This window comes from Montipora capricornis, chromosome 14 (genome assembly GCF_036669925.1).
Source record: "Montipora capricornis isolate CH-2021 chromosome 14, ASM3666992v2, whole genome shotgun sequence".
Classification (NCBI taxonomy): Eukaryota; Metazoa; Cnidaria; class Anthozoa; order Scleractinia; family Acroporidae; genus Montipora; species Montipora capricornis.
Window position 1 is genome coordinate 44,933,505 of NC_090896.1, and position 17,500 is coordinate 44,951,004.

The 17,500-nt window shown below is 35.7% G+C and overlaps 1 protein-coding gene and 1 long non-coding RNA gene across 2 annotated transcripts in view; one reads left to right on the plus strand and one right to left on the minus strand.

Annotated features, from left to right (window-relative positions):
- The window catches only part of LOC138032179 (dyslexia-associated protein KIAA0319-like protein), a 58,138-nt gene extending 40,688 nt beyond the window's left edge, over nt 1–17,450 (minus strand). The window contains exons 1-14 of the mRNA XM_068879784.1: nt 17,117–17,450; nt 16,727–17,026; nt 15,298–15,328; nt 14,382–14,426; nt 12,995–13,386; nt 11,531–11,949; nt 10,142–10,328; nt 8,781–8,819; nt 8,221–8,262; nt 7,731–7,835; nt 7,484–7,581; nt 6,750–6,843; nt 1,992–2,084; nt 687–831 (exon numbers count right to left, since the gene is read on the minus strand). Of these exons, the coding sequence (XP_068735885.1) occupies nt 687–831; nt 1,992–2,084; nt 6,750–6,843; nt 7,484–7,581; nt 7,731–7,835; nt 8,221–8,262; nt 8,781–8,819; nt 10,142–10,328; nt 11,531–11,949; nt 12,995–13,386; nt 14,382–14,426; nt 15,298–15,328; nt 16,727–17,026; nt 17,117–17,198 (2,072 nt within the window). The 5' untranslated portion in view covers nt 17,199–17,450. The remainder of the gene's footprint in view (nt 1–686; nt 832–1,991; nt 2,085–6,749; nt 6,844–7,483; nt 7,582–7,730; nt 7,836–8,220; nt 8,263–8,780; nt 8,820–10,141; nt 10,329–11,530; nt 11,950–12,994; nt 13,387–14,381; nt 14,427–15,297; nt 15,329–16,726; nt 17,027–17,116) is intronic.
- On the plus strand, nt 3,768–5,437 carry LOC138032866 (uncharacterized). Its single transcript, XR_011128502.1, has 2 exons — nt 3,768–3,894; nt 4,477–5,437. It is a non-coding gene; the product is annotated as an uncharacterized lncRNA (long non-coding RNA).
- Nucleotides 17,451–17,500: the final 50 nt, after the last annotated feature.

Consider the following 17,500-nt stretch of genomic DNA (forward strand, 5'->3'; position numbering starts at 1 on the left):
AAAAATGATTGCTTTTAAACGTTTTCAAAGCTGGATGACCCTTGATTCCAATTTGAAGTATCAACCTTCAAGCCCTTGCCTGTGATATGCATCTTAAACTGGACTGTTTTCAACACTTACAAAACGTTTTGCTGAGGAAGGAAGCGAAATGTACGCAAGTGCAAAGTTATTGTTGCCCACGAAACCTATTTCTTTGTGACCTTGTATCATCCTTGTTGTTATTGTTATCGATTGGTTAAGGACGGTGCCTCCTATTGTTATTGCGCATACGTTCTGCGCATCTCGAGATACTCGGGTTTCCTATCAGTGAAGCTTACTATTATACAGGGATATTTTTGCGCGGTTTAAAACTATCCGGAGAAAGTAGATCTTAGTAAGTACTCTTGGTATCCAAAAAGAAAATTGGGGGTAACCATGCATTTTTGAGAGATATTTAAGCTTCCGTTTGAGAAAGAACGCCATACATTGCTTTGTATTATTTTTAAAGCTTTTTACAAATATTATTCATGAATTATATTAGAAAAACGCGTGGTTACCGCCAATTTTCTTGTTGGATTTCGATAACTCTAGTCAAGATCTACATTTCCTGCATAATCATAAACCGGCGCAAAAATATCTTTGAATTAGTAGGCACCGTCCTTAAGCTCACTATTATCTACTCTGAACCAGCTTAACTAGACACATACTTGAATGTGTATATTCCTGGCACTAATGACTTGAGTTGCAGTACAGGGGTATCAACCCCAGAGCTCATCATCTTGTTCTTGTCATTAAGGGGGCCTTTCACCTCTTCCCATTTATACTGAACGATCTTATCGTCGTCTGAACTTTCTACAATACAGAAGCAAACACATTGTTTGCCAGGCTCACCACATTAATGTGCTTAAACATCATTAACTCAAAATGTGGTAGGTGTCAGTTGGAGGAACCTTAGTAATTCAATCGTGGCTCTCTACCTCAGTCCTCGATGACTCCTGCCATAGGCAGTAAAATCGATAACATCAATTCTTAAATCATTAATCACAATGGGGTAATCAGTCTGAACATGAGTTAGGTATCAAAAGACAATAATGCTCACTTGCACATGCTGGAAACTTGATTGTGATGAATGTACACGTCGTGTTATGTTTGCGTTAGTTTTGTAAATTTTTCAGGCTTTCTGTGCAACATGATCTTAGTCACAGCTTGAATGCCGGGCGGAATAATTGGAGTTGTCGAATATACATGTACGGAACACAAGGAGTTTTATATTTGATTTCATCCAATTTCTTTATGTTTTGCTTTCATTTATCACTGAGTTATGCGTTTGCTACTGTTTTCTTAAGTGACACACAGCACTGTAATTTTTAGTTTCACCACATGCAATATTAATTTTAACAAAAATCCAAGTGGGATAGTGAATCCTCTAATGTTCAATTGCCCTTCAGCATGATGACGTCTGACTAGCAAATTTCACCAGCAAGCCTCGAATTCAAAAATCAAACTTGTAAATTTAGCATGAGCTAAGAATTTTAAACCCACGTGCAAAGAGTATTGAATGTCCATATGATGAAAATAATAATTATTTTGTGCAAACAAAGCTTGGTGGTGAAGTGACATGTAGCTACACATAGTCAGTCATCATCATGCATAAGGCCCATTAGTATAAATACACACTGTCAGGTGATTATACAAAATCGCGTGGTCTCATTGGCTCGCTATCTCGGATTATCAGCCGATAATCACCTCGACGGACAAAATGGCTGCCAGTAGTCGTTTTGCCACTGTAATTGAAGATGATTTTCGCGTTGAAATGGTTTCTTTTTCTCTTTTTTGAAATAATCACCTGTCTCAGGCTCACTGATTATCGTTGAATATTCACGGATAATCACTTCGCCTTCGGCGAATAATTGTTAATTAATCAATTATATACCGGTATATAATATAAGGTAAGTTAACATATTATAGCCACCAAAAAAAAAAAGGCCATTTGGTGAAAATAAGATACTCACTCGATCCATCAAGAACAACCTCGTTTGTAGGTAGCGTGATTGTTTGTTCTTTTGGTGAGATGTCAGCACGTGGTGGCTTGTTAATCCGAGGAGCTGAAATTAACCAAACCTTTTGTTAACAACTTTACTGATATAAAGCAGAAGGTGGGTGCATGAGGCATCCAGGAGCTTCCACTATTGGCAGCCAGCTCCTCCTGTTGATGGAGACTGCTCTCATGGCTGGGAAATTGTGGCCACCCAGCCATGAGCCACCAATGCAGCACAGAAGACAGGGGTGTCTTGAAAACAAAGACCCCTATTAAAGACCCCAAAGACCCTTAGCTAATTATATATGTAAGACTCAAAAAAGAAAAATTCAAAGTAAACCAAAACCCTCAATAAACTAAACCTAAACTTTAGGCCCAGGGTTAGCCAAATTGAGGGTTTTGCCCTGGTGAAAATCCTTAAAGGATCTTTAAAGATCTTCAAAGACCTTCAAAGACCTGACAAAGATCTTTAAAGATGAAGATCTTCACAGGATCCTTGAAGGATCTTTAAAGGATCTTCAAAGATTTTCTAACATTGAGGAGTCTTGGGATACTTCATCAAGATCCTTGAGGACATTATCAGGATCTTGCAAAGATCTTACCAAGATCCACACACAAAATCTTGGAAAGATCCTCAAAAGGATCCTTGAAGATCCTCAAAGAGTGACTGAGGATCTTACAAGGATCTTAAAAGGATCTTAATAAAATCTTTGACAGGATCCTTAAAGATCATACTAGGATCTTTTGAGGATCTTTGAAGGATCCTTATAGTGATCTTGAAAGAAACCTTAAAAGGATCCTCGAAAGATCCTCGAGGATTGTATGAGGATCCTTTAAGGATCCTAAAAGAATCTTCAGAGGTATCTTGAAAAGATCTTTATCAGGATCCTTAAAGATCCTATGAGGATCCTTCAAGGATCTTAAAAGGATCCTTAAAGTGATCTTGAAAGGATCTTTGTTACGATCCTTGGAAGATCCTATGAGGATCCTTCAAGGATCTTAAAAGGATCCTTATAGTAATCTTGAAAGGAACTTTATTAGGCTCCTTGAAGGATCCTATGAGGATCCTTCACGGATCTTAAAAGGAACCTTAAAGTGATCTTGAAAGGATCTCCGTTAGGATCCTTGAAAGATCCTATGAGGATCTTTCAAGGATCTAAAAGAGTGATCTTGATCCTTCAAGGATAAGGATCTTATAAGGACCTTTTTAGGAGTGAAGTGTATAAAATCCCTAAAGATCCTATGAGGTAATTACGCACATGTACCATCAAGCATCGTTAAGGAACCAAACTTTGAACATAAAAATAATCACGCTGTACACGAATCAATTAAAAAGAAAACGTTTATTCTGATGTAATCCATTGATTGTCGGAAATATCAGTAACAGATTACCTTGTTTGATGAACTCGTAATAGCTGCAGGCCGGGCCAGAAGCAATATGAAACAATATACTCTCGAAATATCAAAGAATTCGTGTCAGCACGTAATCCTTTAAAAAAATACCAGGGCTAAAATACAGAATTCAGGGCCACATCTAGAGACTCTAGTGACGAATCGGCTCGATCAGTATCTTTTCACATTCCTTTAAGGGTTAATTCGATGAGTCTGCTATGACTTTTGCTCACTTTTTCTTTAAAGTACAGTCCGATGAATCGGAGGGTTGTAATCCTCCGCCATCTTGGATAAAACGCGAGAGATAAGACTGGAAACTAGTGAGCCATTTCCCTTTTGGTCAGCAGTCACCAACGATCTCTTACAGTTCGGCGGTTTTATTCTAAGTTTGAATCAACGAGCATAAATCTTATGATTCATGATTGTTTTGCCCTTTAAATACTGATTCAAAACGAGGAAATGCATACAGCAATCCAAGTACAAAGGTAGGCGCTAATTATAAGCAGATAATATTTGAGTTGATAACTTATTGTCCTTAAAAATGACGATAGACTAAATTGGCTAACTCAACCAATTCAAATCTCTCGGGGTTAAGATTCTTTGTGTGTTTAATTTGCATGGCAATGAAGCATTCACATTTAAAATGATATGGCAATACTGGAACAAAACGTTTTATTTCGAAAAGATTTTAATTGCGTACAACATTGAGTTAGCCGAAATTCGAATTTTTCAAACTTCAAGTCCCAAAATAATTTGATATGTACAGGCAAGGATTATAATTCGGCTTACTTGCTCTAATCCTGTAAAAAATAGGTGAACCTTTAACGAGATTACTTACTAGTAATAAGGTTTACATCAAAAGAGTGGTTGTTGCAAATTATATGATTGGCAAAGGATCCCTTCGATTCTCTGTAAATGCTACGTGTCTGAGGTTCATAGCAATTTTCAAATTAAAGGTTAGGTGACGCACATTTATTTCCACTTCCACGGCATGACTTGCGAGTACATGTGGAATTCATGATAATCAATATGAGTAATTTGCCCTTATGGCTTTGTTTTTCTTTCAGGATGCGTAACTGCAAAATATTCAGAAAAAGTTCTCAAAAAGCAGCCTCATCCGACAATAGCACCAAATACTGAGTGAAGAAAAAAATTAGTAATAAAAAGATAGATATAATGAAATAAATACAAATGTGTTAGGTAAAATCAAACGTTATTGTTGTAGTACATGTACTTGTACTTGTAATGTTTCTCTTTCGCTGTTTTTCTAGGCTACAATTTAAGGTTTTTGTCTTATTTTTAAGAAACATTTTCTCAATAAAAATGGCTGTTTGTGAAAATATTTTAAATATTCCCAGCCATATCTTCGATATTAATGAGTACTTGATAAAAACTGTATGAGTATCTATATTTTATCTCTGTTGTTTCTATGATTATTAATACACATTCAAGTCATATTATAGGTAATTTTGAGAAATTGGTTTACTGTATGCAGCTAGACTTTTAATTAATGGATAACCATGCATGTGACCAAATAACTCCAAAAGCTACTATGATTGTCAGTTGAATAAGATGTGAGCAAAGTTGTCACAGAGTTTCAATGTTAAAACAACAGTGTTGTCAAAGGCAACTTGATCCACATCAAGTGTGTGAAAAACAATAGTCAGTGCATCATTTGTTCAGGTTTGTTAGATTTTTATTGTATTCTTCCCATCCCTTTGACCCAGGAGTTAGTGGCAATTTTGGATAACAAGCCAGGGTGATAAGCCTTACCAAACTTCACTTGCATCTTACTCAAGTGAGAATCGTAGTGTGTAGCTGTTTTTCATTCAGTTCAATAAAGAATGCTAGCAAATAAAGTCGGATATTGATTTCCCATGATTCATCATTGTTATTTTACTTCAATCATACTTAGCATTATAACATAAATAGTTTACAGACAAATGAAGCATTTTATGTATTGAAGTTTCTCTTTTACAGAAAGAAAGCTCCTTTTTCCAGGTTAAATAAAAGAATTTGTACATCAAACTGCAGTCCAATAAGTGCAATTCAGGGTGAGAAGGTGGGCAATAAAATTAATAATCTTGGCTAAGTTCCTGTAAAGTCCTAAATGATATTTAAACATAAACATCCTCAAGGATCTTGCAAATGATCTTGGCAAGGGTTTTTGAAGATCCTCAAGGATCTTGCACCAGATCTTTGAAGATCCTTAAGGATCTTGGATATGGTTTTTGAAGATCCCCAAGGATCTTTGGTTGGTTCCTTCAACATCCTCAAGGATCTTTGATGATCTTCAAAGATCTTGGTCAGGATCTTTAAAAATCCTTGAGGATCTTGCACAGGATCTTGGACAGGATCTTTGAAGATCCTCAAGGATCTTGGACAGGATCTTCGAAGATCCTCAAGGATCCTTGAAGATCTTGGCAAGGATCTTCGAGGATCTTGGCAAGAAAGGCTAAGATCTTTAAGGATCTTTAAGGATCCTAGGTAGGATCCTTGAGGATTTCAGAAAAGATCCTTAGAAAGATCCTCAAAAAGATCTTTGAGGAGTCTTTAAGGATCTTCAAAGATCCTTCAAAGATTTTCACCAGGGTGGGTTACTTTCTTCGTTTTCAAGTCTTAGGATCTTTATAGGGGTCTTTGTTTTCAAGACATCCCAGAAGACAGGCACCTGTCACACTCATAAAAGCAGTGGAAAAAGGGAGGGGAGGGAAGGAGAAAAACAACTGCTAAAAACGCTCCATGAACACGCTTTTACCACAACACAACCTACATGCATGGTATGCTATGGTGTACATCCTACATAACAGGAGACAAGGGCAGGAAATCATGGTGCATGCACTGACTTAACAGAGCTGCTGACCACAAAGTTCTGGCACATACATGTACAGTATAAAGCACTCCTGATGTTAACTGGATTCAGCTTGTACAGACACTAAATACTATTCTGATACCATTCTTTCAACTATCAACGTTAACCAAAAATGCCGACCGGTGAAACCTTGCAACAGGAGCTGAAACACGATCTCTACATTTCTTTTACAGTAACTCATTACCCTTTACTCCCTTTCCTCCCATCTGACCAAGTTTGTTTTTACTCTTTGTTTTGACTGTGAGGAACTGCAACAGGAAGTACCGTAGAAACCCACAGATAAGCCAGCCTTACCCGCTAATGTGCGAAGCCAAAAGAAAGAAATCTCCAATTTAATTAGCATGGTGTGAAAATTATTTGTTTTCACCGGAATTAGTTCCTGTTTTGTATTCAAACTTCAAGCAGCATGGACTACATATTAAATATCTGTTAGTACTGGGGATATATGAATCATTAAATTTAATTTACCTGGGAGTACTGTAACATTGATGTATGCATATCCATATGCTTGGTTTGACCCTGTTGCTTTCACTTTAAACTGATATATTCCTGTCTGGTCCAGCTGTTGAGAAAAGGAAAAAAATTATTGTGGAATGCAGTTTTGCTAAGGTCAGTTACATGTATTAATTATTTATTATAAAATAAACAAACAAACAGAAAAACAAAGGACCATAGTTGCTTAGATTTGTGTCTTCAATTAAAAAAGGGTGTGCTACATGTATCACGTTTACATCATTGACTTGTACAGTGCCTAGTTGGGCCAAGGAAGACACCCTATTCAAACAACTCCTTAATTTTGAAAATTTGCTGAGGAGTTTTTTTTAAGGCTTTTTTTCCTTTCATTCAATTTGTTATAAATCTAATCAATGATAATGATTTCAATACATTAGTGTTAAGTACTTCCAACAGCTCATCTACATGTAGGCTATAAGTTTGTAGATTTGATGGAGCATATTATTACAGAGTACAAAAACAGTACAACTTATTTTCATTTTGTTAAAAATATTTTAACTTTAAACTTTCCAAACAAACTATTACATTTAGATTGTCTGCTTGATTGTTCATGGGGAATCTTTGAAATATATCTTTATCCATTACAAAACAAGTAATTTCCACCACCAAAGGTGAAGCAAGGGGGTGTGTAACAGGTCCGCCTACCGTTGAATCCCCTTCAGGGGAGGGGTGTGACAGAAAATAATTACCTGACTTAGTATAACCCGTCTGGAGTCCTGTCCCTCCATGTAACCATGGCTACCTTCAGGAGCAGAGATCTGCTGCCAGTGGTATGAATACGGATTATCTGATCAATAAACAAAACAAACCTATTTTCACCGACATGTATGAACACAAAATCCTAAAATTAATTATTTTCAGTTGGTAAAATCAACCTTGTACAACCACATTACAGTTACTGCATGTGCAAGGTGATGCAAAAAAATCTAGTAATACCTGATGTTTCCTTGGGCCAAGCACTGGCATACAAGCTCACAGTATTCACAGGTAGAGTTAATACTCTGTCTTCACCAGCAGAAACTTGAAGGGATGGTCGAGGCACTGGCAGACAACAAAATTGCACAAAGAATAATGTATAGTGTTTAGCAGTAGCACACTAGCTTTCTAGTTGTCTTTCAATAATGCAATAAACTGACTTTTTTCTGAGAAAACAAAGCATCCCATGTAAATTGCCATTTTGCAGGGGGTTTATTAAGGGCTTTGCACCTGGTAATTGACCACCAGTGCACACTCTTTCTGCACATGTTAGAATTGCTGCTTTCATATTTTCTGCTTACTTTATTACAGTATATAAAAGACATTACAGATGCCGAGTTGCCAAATGCTTAATTGAACAATTGGACACCTGTTATTTATTTTCGTATTCTTCTTTTTAAAAATTTTCCTTTTAAGCAAGTTTTGAAAAAGAAAGTTATTTGAAACTCACCTGTAGTTGGAAGTTTTGGTGATGGTTTCTCAGTTGTTATCCCTAAAAAGTAAATATATGATAGCTATGGAATCAGAGAAACATATATTAATTTAAAAGTAACCAGTACTATTATTACTAGCGTGAAAAAACATTTCATGTGCAGTACTTCCTCTCAAGGTTACATACACGCGTGAAAGGAAGAAAATAAGACAGAGAAATAAAATGGAATGAATGGAAATACATGTAAATGAAAAAAGATAGAGGAAAGATGAAAAGAGAAGTAAAAATATAATATTAATAACAAGAAAAAAAGGAAAATATAATAAATTATATTTTTATTGAACAGTAATCCAATATAAAACAATCCAAAATATTATTTACTTTGTACTTTTAAATGTTCCAGATACAACTTAAAATACTTATTAAAATAATTCATTCCAATATACTAGCAGTGATGGTCTCTCTTTCGAAAAAATTAATACTTACAATGTATATTGAATGATACAGGAAAATTTTAAGGACTAGTCTAAGTTTCATATTAATTTTTTGTTCAATTTGTTCACAAAAAGCCACCTCACCATTTTTTTTATTATTTTCAGTTTTATTAGTCACTGGTCCTGCAAATGAAAAACACATTAAAAAATCAATAATGTTCAACACTGTACATGCATACAATTACAGTGTATATCATTATTGTAATTTTACTTATTATTAATAGGAAGGATTAGTTGATGGTTGGATAGGTGGCTAAATCTTATCAGGAACTTTGTATCCTTGGGCTATTGTTTTGACACCATTAGTACTTAAATCAAGTTTTTTTGTTCTAAATCGTTACCTAAATGAACCACTAAAAACACGAATGAACAAATAAATTATTATAAGAGGCTGCCTTTATTTAATAGGCAATAATATTCTGACATGAAAATATTAATTGAATAATATGCTGTAAGATCATACTAACTTAAAGTTACTTTCACAAGATACCCCAAGTTATGTTCGAAAAGCGAGCAGCTTTTAATTATTGAGTTTACACCTCGTGTTTTTAGACCCAATAAAACATGTGCTGCGAGTGATTTGAATGGCGTATTAAAAAACATTTCAAAAAAAGCATGTCCCTTGGCCAGATGGGACTCCGAACAAGAGTTCAAAATTATGAGAGGAGAATTAGCATACAAGAAAAACAAGCTCAGCCTGTCATACAGTGTATGCAGTGACTGATAACACACCATTATAATTATACTATTAAGGAGGAGTTTTTATCGACATAAAGTCATTGCACGCGATGCATTTTCATGAGGCCAATGTCCTTATGAATTCTTCATGAATTTTTTTTTAATATCTTGGATTTATAACTTACAATGTACAGTACCTTGCTAAGATTTAAGACAGTTCCAATTAATAGATAGACGCTGCAGGTCCTATCTTATCAAGTTATGTATAGTGGACATGATTCATGCCCCGGTTGTTGCAATACAGTGTACAGTACTGTGCAAAAAGAATGCAAACAAATTTCGACAAAATCCGGTTATTGTTCTCTCGAAATTTCGCTGAAATTCCGCTCGGCCGTTGCGAAATTTACACGAATTTTCACTTTTTATCATTTGTCAATTTACTTTTGACAGCTCCACTGAAAAATTACCAAACTCTTGTGTTTTAAACCCCCAACCAATTTTTTCCAATGAGAAAAAACCAGCAAATAGCTGATTTCAGCTGCAGTACATGTACATTGTAAGCTGTGCTGCAAGGTCATACAGGGACCATTGTAGGGGCAGCCACTGAGGGGCCAAAAAATGTTTTTGGTTCGACCTTGTTGAGCTGTGTCGTTGCTGTATTTGTGACGATGACAAGCAAGATGCTATTATTATTAATATTTCTTTAGAGCTACAATAATACCTGCCAGGCTATACATAATTATAGGTTCTTTTATTTTAATACAAACTCGATGTAACTGCAGGGGAGGCTGGCAAAGATGTATTATCGCTGCTCTGGGCCAGGTTCACTTCGCTTTCTGCTTCAGTGGAGACATTTAACACGATTGGCAAGTTAGGAAAACTTGCTGAACCATGTTGTACTGGGGATACAGTTGAAACTGAGGCAGCTGGCGATGGGAGAACATGTAGAATATCCTACAGAAAGGAAAAACGAAAGGTATGTTTCAACTACTTTGAATTGTCTTCAAAATGAATGGAAAATTGCACATAGGTTACAAAGTGGTTAAAACGGCTCCTGTCCAAACAGATTGCAAAACCATTTAAATGGAAATATCAGTCATTCAAATGTATACATTTACATGTAGCTAGTGAAGTCAATAGCAGCTGGCAGCTGCAGTGAGAATAGCTCAAAATGTAGCCTCAGATAAAGACTAAAAACATTATTTTATAACTGTTACTTCAGTTTCAAATTGCAGCCCTTTTCCTTAATAATTAATAGCTATAATAATTGTACAGTACTGTGGCTTCTTCAAAACAAAAGCAGCACTGGATACAATTTGCTGTAGTAAGGGTACTAGACTAAGTTTGAATAGTACATGTACATATTAAACAGTATGATGGTCACAAAATTAGTACAATACAATTTTGCCAATTATTTCAATATTGTTTTGACACCAAGAGTGTCAGTAAAATGTTGCCAAATCTTCCATCAAAGACTTTGGAATTAAGAGTATGCCCTAAAATACTGTACATGTACATGTACCACACGCACATTGTATCATCTTTTGAGCAATCAAATGTGATTTCGATTTCAGTGTAAGATACAATTATTTTTTTGTCTGGTGTTAACTGTACATACAATGTAAAGCTCATTTAATGTTAGTAAGTTGTACCACTCTAATGGACAGAATCCAAAAAAATATTATTCCATTTACATGTATGTGGTAATTAGACTCACTAGCATCGTTCTAAAGCAACATTTCTTTAAACTACATACATTTTGTCCATGATGCAAACGACGCCAAGTCTGATAAGCACATTAATAACAAAAGAATATTCTCTTGGCTGCCACTCATGAATTTGGTCTATATTTTATTATTAATTTTTATTTTCAGTAGTCTACATGACCTAAATGCTAAGCGATTTGTGTCCTGTTTGGCTGAGGTGATGTCCAACTACGTGTAGATAGCTGTGCTCCCTTATATAATGGACACTGTACAAAAACAATCAATTTTGTTCTGGCTATAAAATTACTCTTTAATTAACCCATTGACCCCTGGGAAGGAGACTTAACAGATTCTAAAAATGTACTCTGTCTAACAGCAGATGATTTATACTTGTCAACTGCAGGCATCCCAGAGTGTTTGAGATGTCAATGGGTGATAAGATTGACATACCTTTATGGAAACATTTCCTTCAACTTGATCACTAGGATTTAAAACTGTATCAGAGCCAACTTGGTTAACAACACTTGATGTATGGCTCAGCTCAGAGGAAGATGGGTTAATTTCCCCTAAAGACATCTGAAGAAAACTTCCATTATTCAGTGGCTCGTCAGCTTTCACCACTGGTTCCACAGGCAACCCAGCAGCATTGGTGAGTGGCTCTGTTGTTTCAGTTGGACTAAATGAGCTTCTTTTGGAAGATGGTGGCTTTTGTGATGACTGCACCAGCTCGGTCAGACCTGGTTGAGTTGGATAGTAGTTGTCACTGCTCTGATGCTCAGTGGATGCTTCGAGATGTTTGGAGCTGTCTGTATCTGATTCTCCACCGTTCCTCTCTTGAGATTCTGCCATTGAATCAGGTTTAGAATCTGCTATTGGAAATAAATGTTTGGGACAGTAAAATCTCTGTCAGTGAGGAAATTTAACACATGTAGAAAGTTATTAATTTCTGCCTCCTATGAGTGACACTTTCAGATTTTTCTCTGTGTCACCCCCACAAAATTTACTAGTAAATGGGGAATTTTTGAGGAGTGAAAGAGTTTAGGTGCTACATGTACATGTATGGTACAGGTACATGTAGCTACAAACATCCGTATCCCTTGAAACTCATTTTAAAGGAGTGAGTGGATGCAAGAGTTGTTAAAGCCCCCCCACCCCCTGCCATTCTTTTAGAAATGCAGAGAGATTAATAATAATGTATTTTTATAAAACCCCTTTCCCAGTGATCAAATCCATTTATCTCATTGGAATTGAATGAATGAGTTCCTCAACTTATTTTTTTGCTCAAAAAGATGCTTTCAAAATGCCTTTAACTACAGTAAAAATTCATTTAATGAACAGAGTTTTCCTACATTGTACATTTTAAGTACAGTACTACATATACAAACTTGACTTCAGTTGTCATCTTTGCAATTTTGCTGACAGTTCGTCACTTTTTGTATTTTGATATCTTCTAAAGTTGAAATAATTATAATTATACTGGATTATGCACACTAAAAACAAATTGCAATTTTGAGACGGCAGTACCACATTATATTGACGGCTAGTCGGGAGAAAATATATTCCGTATCATTCATAAGGATAAATAAAACTGTAAACTAATCAACCGGCGCCTGATCGAACTTTCAATTCTTTCTACCTGCGAAACGTATTTGTTTGCGTACGTCAGCAACCCAATTCAGTGCAACGATGTCAATTTCAACATTAGAACCAATCACAGGCCGCAAAAGTGAGACGGCAATACCATGAAATATTGACGGCTTGCGCATAGGCAAAACTATAAGAAGATCGTGATACAATGTACTACTGTATGTGACAAGTACATGTACATGTAGGTTTCACATGACAGTTTTTACAGCAATGGTGATAAATTTCTGGGACATGAACCCTTCTTTTCTCCTGAAAATGAATTATTACCTGGAAGTCCCAGAGTCACACATCCTTCTCCTTCTTTCGAACCCTTGAGTGGCAGAACAGTGCAGTTTGGTAGTATGGCACTTAAATAATCAAATTTCCTTGCAACCCTAAAATCTGATTTACAAACATTGCTTTCCAACTTTTCACAGTCCTCCTTACACAGTTTCACTGGTTTTGGTTCACCTGTACTTGAACAGTAAGGATATGCAGTGAGGCAAATAGCTTTGAGAGCATATTTTGCACATTGCTCAAGAAGCCGTGGTTTAAGTAAGGTGAAGGGGCTTCTTAGCTTCTCCTCTAGTATTTTGGGACTCTTGTTTAGGTACAAAAGCTTGTTTTTATCTAAGTAGTGGTTGCAGATATGACCATGGTAATGATGGCAACTTGCTTGTCTGGGGATTGAAAACAAAACAAAGTTAAATAGTAAATTCTTTTAACTGTTCCCTATGCATTCACTTTGCACTGCAACCTAACCCTAAACCAATATTAATTAAGTCATGATCATTTTCTTCATTTTTATGACCAGTATGTTTACGTATGTTTACGAAGATGCACTATAAAAGGCATGGCGCCTTAAGCACATACAAATGATTTATCAATGAACTGTGGACGCAACCAAGCTCTGTGATAAATTTGGGCAATCTGTCCATAATACATGTATGTTATAAAAATTAATGTTGTCTGTCGTTCCTTTTTTTAATCCCAAGTCCCTTTTTCTCATGCTAGAAATATCATTAATTTTAGGGGCCCCATCTCTGTGTTGCTGTCTGTTGATCACCATCTTGGATAATTAATCAGGCCAGCTTGAAATGACTTCAAACAAAGGCAGATTGTGAAGTCACCCCTTTTATAGTGCGTTTTCGTGTTTACATGTAAGAAATGATATGGTAAGGAGAAATTTGATGCTGATGAATTTAACAATTTAATGGCTATAAACATCAAGTAAAATATGCCTCAAACCACTTTCCATTAATTACATGTACATACACTGTAAATGTTGTCTTCTAACTACTAAAAGTGCATACTCGACTAACAAGCATAAATTACAGTATGTCTTATAGTGTACAAACAAAGTAAGTCTTGACCCAAATTTTTAAATCATTTTTATTACTTGAAAGGACTATCCCTGAGTCATCATTGAAAAAAATAATTTATCATGTCAAAAGGTCTGGATAGTAGCAGCCTGGGATAACGCTATTTTAAGAAACAACACAACACTTTTTAAATTTAACACACACTATATATTCAACTCTGTACTTTGTAATTTAAACTGAAGATGGCAGAAGTTTCTGTCGAAACATGTTTTTAAATTTAAAAAGTGTTGTGTTGTTTCTTAAAATAATTTATCATGTCTTCAAAATAATAATTATTGTTTCTATGACTATACCTTTTCTCTCTAATAAGCATCTTGTCTGCACTATAACCAAAGTTACTATTAAAGAGACAAAAAAATGTTCACTTGGACCAAAATAAGATTTGGAACTCATTTACATAGAGAACTAATAGTTATTATCATTACTAGTGATAGCTACATGTACTATCATTAACAAGAAATCTGTAAATTATGAAATATAAATTTGCATTCCCGATCTGCAGGCTCGTCATGAAATTTCCATACACATTATTTCCTGGGAACTTTGTATCTGACTTGAGAAACCAAGTAAAAATTAATTATCAAAAATAAATATAACTGTTAGAAGTACAAATAGGTCAGTTCCTGTAATCACTTTGTATTCTGTGTCTAAATTATGCAATTGACCATTTTCACATTCCCCATAATACACTTTGTTTGCCCCCAAATTTTGCATAGACCAAATTGTTTTCAAACTGCATTTGAAAAAATAGTTTATGCAAAATTTGCATAAACTGCAATTGATGAAGGAAAAGTCTAAATATATAACAAAGCACTTAATGCCTGGTCCCTCGTGGAAACTGCATGTAGGTAGTTTTGTTTTCCCTCTATTCCTGATGTTTCTCTTGACTTCGTCTTGGGAAACAAAACTGTTTCCCTAGGGACTGTACATTAAGCATATAAAAATTATTAAAGCGGTCTTCTGCAAATGTTGCACTTGTTTCTAACTTCGAGAAATGTCAAATTTAGTGTGATATATATTGATACACTGTATAGATTAACCCTAAATAAATTTTAAAACGGTCATTCAGTGATTTACTGTCCTTTCTTTTGTGCTTTTAACTGTCACAGACTAAGTGGATTCAGCCACCGACTTAAGAAGGTCAAATTTTCCTTTCAAAAAACTTAATTATAACTGTACAATCATACGTTTTTGATGTGAAATACAAACCTTTCTTGCCCCGGTTTCTTTAAAAAATTCCCTGAAAATAAAACAACAAAAAAATTTGTTAATCAGGTTCAGGTGTATTATGATCACAATACACCCACACAAAGAAATCAAAAAAAGAGCACCATACCCCACTAAATATCTATATTGTCACTTTACTATTGCTACTGTACCTCTAATTAGTTTTAATTAAAAACTAATTAGAAACAAACTACAGTAAGTACATTTATCAATCCTGTTCTGAGGTAATGATAAAAGTCACGAGCCACTTCAGCCGACTGGCAATTACGGGACTTTGCATGATGCTAGAACATAGATGTAGACATAAATGCCAGTAGATACTGTATAGACAGACAACAAAATTAATGTTTGTCTGAGATTGTCTCAGACAAATCATGGGCATTTAGTATTGAGAAAGGGAAATATTTAAAATTCCTGTACATGTGGCTCAGAAGAACTACTGTGGGCCATGAATACTGAACTTCCTGGTTGTCAAACAGTCAGAGACGTGCTGACCAAAGTAGTCAGGCCTCTAAGAGTGGCTGACTCAGCAATGCACAATCATACACAGTACAGTCAGAGCAAGGTACAATTTCATAATATATGTAAACTGATTTAGCAGTGTCTACAGAACAAATTGGGGACACTGCAAAAACATATGCAGATGTGTAATTTGAAACCAACAATTTCACAAAGGTGCAATTGATTCATACATAATTATTGTCAGTCCCACAAAAGGATAGCACTGTTGAAAGATGATGAAATGCAAACAGTTGCAGTTGCAAAAATTGCGTTCATAACTGCAAGAATCATAGCATCACTTGACTGTTGAAAGAAGGACAAACTTCCCTAATTAGTTTAGGAAACATTAAATTTCTTTAAATTTCTCGGATTTCTTTTGATTCTAGTTTACGTCTTAATAGGCAAAAGAAATAAATAATTCATTGGTTTATTCAGTCAGGGTCTTTCAAGCATTTAGTTTTGGACTAGGCAAGCATAAAAGGTCGCTTTACCTCAATCCAGCTGTTGGGAGGTGAAGGGGAACAAATAAAAATAGCAAAATATTTAATCAGCTGATTTTTAAAACTTTTAATTTCAAGAATCCCAGTTGAAACTTTGATCGTAAAATCGAATCTTCGATTGCAGGTATCGGAAATGGAAACAATGGAGAATTCCATTATTTTTTTAGCCAGACAAAAGGATGAGGGTTTTTTTATTTCTGACCTTTTGCCTTAGCAAAAGCAGACGGAGAAAAAAAGCAAAGTGAAGTTCGAGCTTCGGCCGAAGAATTAACCAAAACCTTGCGTGATTATGCACGTCTACAATTAAATTTGGTTGCAAAAGAATATATTAAACACGCCATGAAAATCAATTATAATGATCTCTTACCTTTTGTTCATCAAGAGAAAACATAAAATTAAAGGTAACTTACTGATGTCACGGACGAAAATTCGTGGCGCTTCAACACTCGATCGCTTTAGTACTTTCTGTGGCATACATGAATCCGCACTCCTACATTGAACAGCGAAGCAACCACCGTTCACATGCAAAGCCAGCTCGCATGAATCACTGCCACAACAAAGTTCTTTGCATGTTCTCATGCTACTAGTTCTTCGTAAGACCGAGAAATTTCCCGCTTTTGCTCCACCCCGAAGCGTTGCACGGTACCATTCGCGGCCATTCTGCATGCAATTCTTCAACTCCAAGTTGTTTGATTTCGAAGCAACAATTCCTACAACAAACATGTAGCACGAGATTTAGTAGAGCGCCAAAAATAGACCATGGATAAGTTGATTATTTATCAGAACACGTCCCCACTGACCTAGAAGAAAAGATAAATACAAAACGCCAAGACTTTTTCCGTGATGACGATCCGAATTAGGTCCGCAAACGCCGGAAGCCATAACTTTTCCAAGGAATGTTATAATTCAACTATTAAAGTCTTGTTCGAATAAGAGAAAAGAACGTTATGTCCTGCCAAAGACCTTGATATAAGCCAGTGTTAGTCGCAAGACTTCCTTGTTAGTGATAATCATGGTGCAATTTGAGGAGTTAACCTCCTTTCGACCTCACATGTCACGGAAAAGTCAGAAATACTCAACAGAATCACACTTCCTTCACGGAACCGCCGCCATCTTGATAGGAAACTCTGCTGGGGTTTATTGATAACGATGACGTAACGTATACGGGCATCTTCGGAGTTTTC